Source organism: Papaver somniferum, chromosome 2, assembly GCF_003573695.1.
Source record: "Papaver somniferum cultivar HN1 chromosome 2, ASM357369v1, whole genome shotgun sequence".
In the NCBI taxonomy this organism is placed as follows: domain Eukaryota; kingdom Viridiplantae; phylum Streptophyta; class Magnoliopsida; order Ranunculales; family Papaveraceae; genus Papaver; species Papaver somniferum.
The window spans coordinates 91,135,099-91,138,643 of NC_039359.1; the positions used below are offsets into that span (position 1 = coordinate 91,135,099).

At 37.4% G+C, this 3,545-nt stretch overlaps 1 protein-coding gene across 1 annotated transcript; it reads left to right on the plus strand.

The window, feature by feature from the left end:
• Nucleotides 1–2,726: 2,726 nt before the first annotated feature.
• On the plus strand, nucleotides 2,727–3,317 carry LOC113351607 (F-box/kelch-repeat protein At3g23880-like). Its single transcript, XM_026595561.1, has one exon. The coding sequence runs from the start codon at nucleotides 2,727–2,729 to the stop codon at nucleotides 3,315–3,317; it is 591 nt and encodes a 196-aa protein (XP_026451346.1).
• The last annotated feature ends 228 nt before the right edge of the window (nucleotides 3,318–3,545 follow it).

Below are 3,545 nucleotides of genomic sequence, written 5' to 3' on the forward strand. Positions count from 1 at the left end.
CGAGTAATCCAGTGGGAAAATCCCAAGGCCCATACACAAAGATCTCATCGGACTAATTCGGTGGATCAAGCCAGCGGATCCTCTAGAGGCAACTCGGTGGAACATTCCAACGAAGATAAGAGAGGACGAAGGGATGATCGGCGGCGTGATGACTGAAAATTTTAAGACCAAGTTTTCACGAAGCTAAACACCAACTACCCTCGCATCCTAAGGGAGATTAAGGATCGAGAAAGCCCAGAGTGGCCTTGGTCCAAAGGAAAGCAGCCACCCAGGTCTGAAAAGTCAAGAGACTATTGTAAGTACCACTGCGTCAACGAGCATGAGACTGAAAAGTGCAAGAAACTCAAAATAATGATCCAAAAGCTGATTAACGCTAGTGACCTCAAGAAATATGTTCAGAAGGAAGAAATCGATGACCGGGAAAAACGAATCAAGCAATCCCAACTACCCAAGGGTAATCGAACACTCAATACCATTTCATCGTCCGAATATAATGCCCCTCACTGACTACCCAGATAAGAAAAAGATTGAGAAAACAATTTGAGGACTACAGCGAGTTGTACAAGATTGACGGATTTGAAGTTGATGATCACGGAAAATGGATGAACGTACCGATGATATTCGATGTTGATGATGTGGAAGAAGACATGGAGGACCACAACGATCCTTTAGTTCTTACGTTATCAGTAGCAGGATGCAACATCAAGAAGATTTTTACTGACGGAGGGAGTTCAGTCAATGTTCTGTTTATGATACGTTCAAACGAATGGAATTGAATGATGATGAACTGATGTTATCTTACTATACCATCTATGGATTCAACGGCGCACCTAAGAAGCCTCAAGGACACAGAAGTAAAGGCATGACCGATAAATACCTATTCAGTATGGTAGACGCTCCTTCTCCCTACAACGCCATCATCGGTCAAATATGGGTACACAAACTCAAAGAAGTATCAGCAACATATCATCAATACCTTAGATGAGAGGTAATGGAAATTAAGGGAGATCAAGGGGGAGTGTTGTAGTAATATGAGTGGTTGACCACTTGAGGTGGCATTGTGCATGTACTTTTATCTTCATTCTTCACACATGTAATACTTTCTCCATTACCACCAACACATGTAGCAACACTACTTCCTACATATCTTCTTTGTCATGTGTACTTAAAGAGAAATAAGAAAATGAATAAAACACTCACTGATTTTCCTTCTCTTCTATTTTGGTTTCTTCTCAATTAAATCTTTGTTCCCTTAAACACAATAACATAATCACGTTATCAGCACCTTGCCTTACCATTTGAGTATCAATCTTTCAAACACAAACCAAAAGAAAGTTGTTGCCTTCATTCTCAAATCAAGTAGGATTTTTCCAAAGAAGTTCTTCTTGTTTTCTACATCAAGTAAGGAAAGCTAAAAGAAGGTATATCTAAACTATACCTCCTTTTTGATTTTTTAAGAAAATTCATGCATTCTTTTACTCATGCATTTTTTCTCTAAATTGTGATATATTTCTCTCAAGGTTATATATCACATAATGATATGAAATCTCATGGTAGTATATTTCTTTAGATAAAAGTTTATTTACTTTTATTTAAAAGAAAAAAAATATATTTATGAAGTAATTAATTAATTAAAATCATTTCTTTATGACCAAAAGATATTGTAGTATTTTGATACCGATGAAGATGAAAGACTCAAATGGAGAGAACTCTTGATGGTGGGATTCTGGATCATCTGGAAAGAGCGTTGTGATTGTGTTTTCCAGGAGAAAACCCAACACCCTCTTAATACTTCCTCCAGAATTCAGTATCAATTACTGAATTTTAATCACACATCGCATGATAGAAATTTGAATACCACTTCTACAATTTCCATGACTTTTACATATGAAAAGCATGCATCTGACAATTTGCATCATATTCATTATGCAGATATGCTTTCCCTGCATAATTTATAAAATAATCATGCGACAGATTTTGCTGTGTTTAAAATTCATGTAGATGCATCATTTGATATTAATACTAATGGGTGTGGCTCTGGTATGGTTTTATACAATACTGCAGGTGAATGCACATGCTTCAAAGGAACCTATGCAACTGGAATAATCAATACAGGGACTGGAGAATGCCTGGCAATGCGGGAGGGATTACAATGGGACAAAGCTATGGAATTGGATGGGATTCATCTACTTGCTAATGCTGAAGTAGTTGTCAACTCCATCAAGAATAATCTATCTCTTGTCAGTTGGGAGAATAGGAAAATTTTAAGAGGCATCAAAGTATTTTTAGAGTCTTTTACTTTTGTTAAAGTCAGTTATGTTAGTAGAGATATTAATCAGTTAGCTGATTCTGTATCTAAGAAGATTAGGAAGGATAGGTTGTTGATTGAAGAGTTCAGTAACGACACCAGGCATACTGAAACTTTGCTTAGTAATTTTGTTGATTTTGGTTAATTTTTATTAATATAATTCACTAGTTATCTAGAAAAAATATATACCCATCCGATCATGAGTGATACCTTCTTTTATGCCTTGCTAGGGTTAGGTTAACTTTAAGTTTTCTATTAGAAAACCGTGACCAATTAGGATTAGAAATTTGTATATAGACGGTTTCAGTAATCGCTTAGGACTAGGAGGAGTTTATTTATGTTGTCTTGCCTATAAATACATATCCTCTGTCATATACTCGTTTTTATTCATTCTTTCAACGTTTGAATCATTATACTTATGGGTAGTGCTCTGCCTGAAGATGTATTATTTGAGATTTTCATGCGTCTCCCAGTAAAATCACTGTTGCGATTCAAGTCTGCATGTAAAACATGGTATGCACTCATCGAAAGCTCCGACTTCATCTATCGCCACGCCAATATGACAGATTATAAATCCAAGTTAGGCACCTTGATCTGTCAATTCGACACATCCGATCAGTTTTTCGTGCTTTCTGGTGATGAGAGCTTGGAGGTGTTCGAAGATCGAGGTAATGGGCCATGTTTTAATAAGGACTATTCTGATGATACTCCACGTAGAGAGATGGTAGCTTCCTGTCATGGGATAATCTGCATACGATATAAGAAAACCAAGGATATTGGTCTCTGGAACCCTGCTACCAGACAATGCAGGATTCTCCCAAAACCGTTAAGTTACGGAAATTTAAGTCCACGCAGTAATTCCGTTGGCTTCGGATTGGATATCGTAAACAAGGATTACAAAGTGCTGCTAGTCACGTCATTCAGACAAGACGGGTGGAGTCAGTCATACCCTTTAGATTGTGTTCGTAAAGTTCAAATTTACAGCCTACGTAGTGATTCTTGGAGATGATTCTTGGAGCCTGGAGTACTTTAACCGAACATCTTCATCTAATTTTGATAGCGATAAAGTGATTCTTTCGTTCGACTTTAACAAAGAGATATTTAGAAAATTTCTGGCTCCAGCTGGTGCTGACTACGTACGTTTGTGTCCCCAGTTATATTCAGTACGTGATAAACTGGCCTGCACTAAGTCTCAGTGTACTCGTGATGGACTGTTTTTTGAGGTATGGGTTCTGAA

Coding starts and splice junctions, on each gene's coding strand:
- LOC113351607 (XM_026595561.1), top strand. CDS start 2,727: ATGGGTAGTGCTCTGCCTGAAGATGTATTATTTGAGATTTTCATGCGT.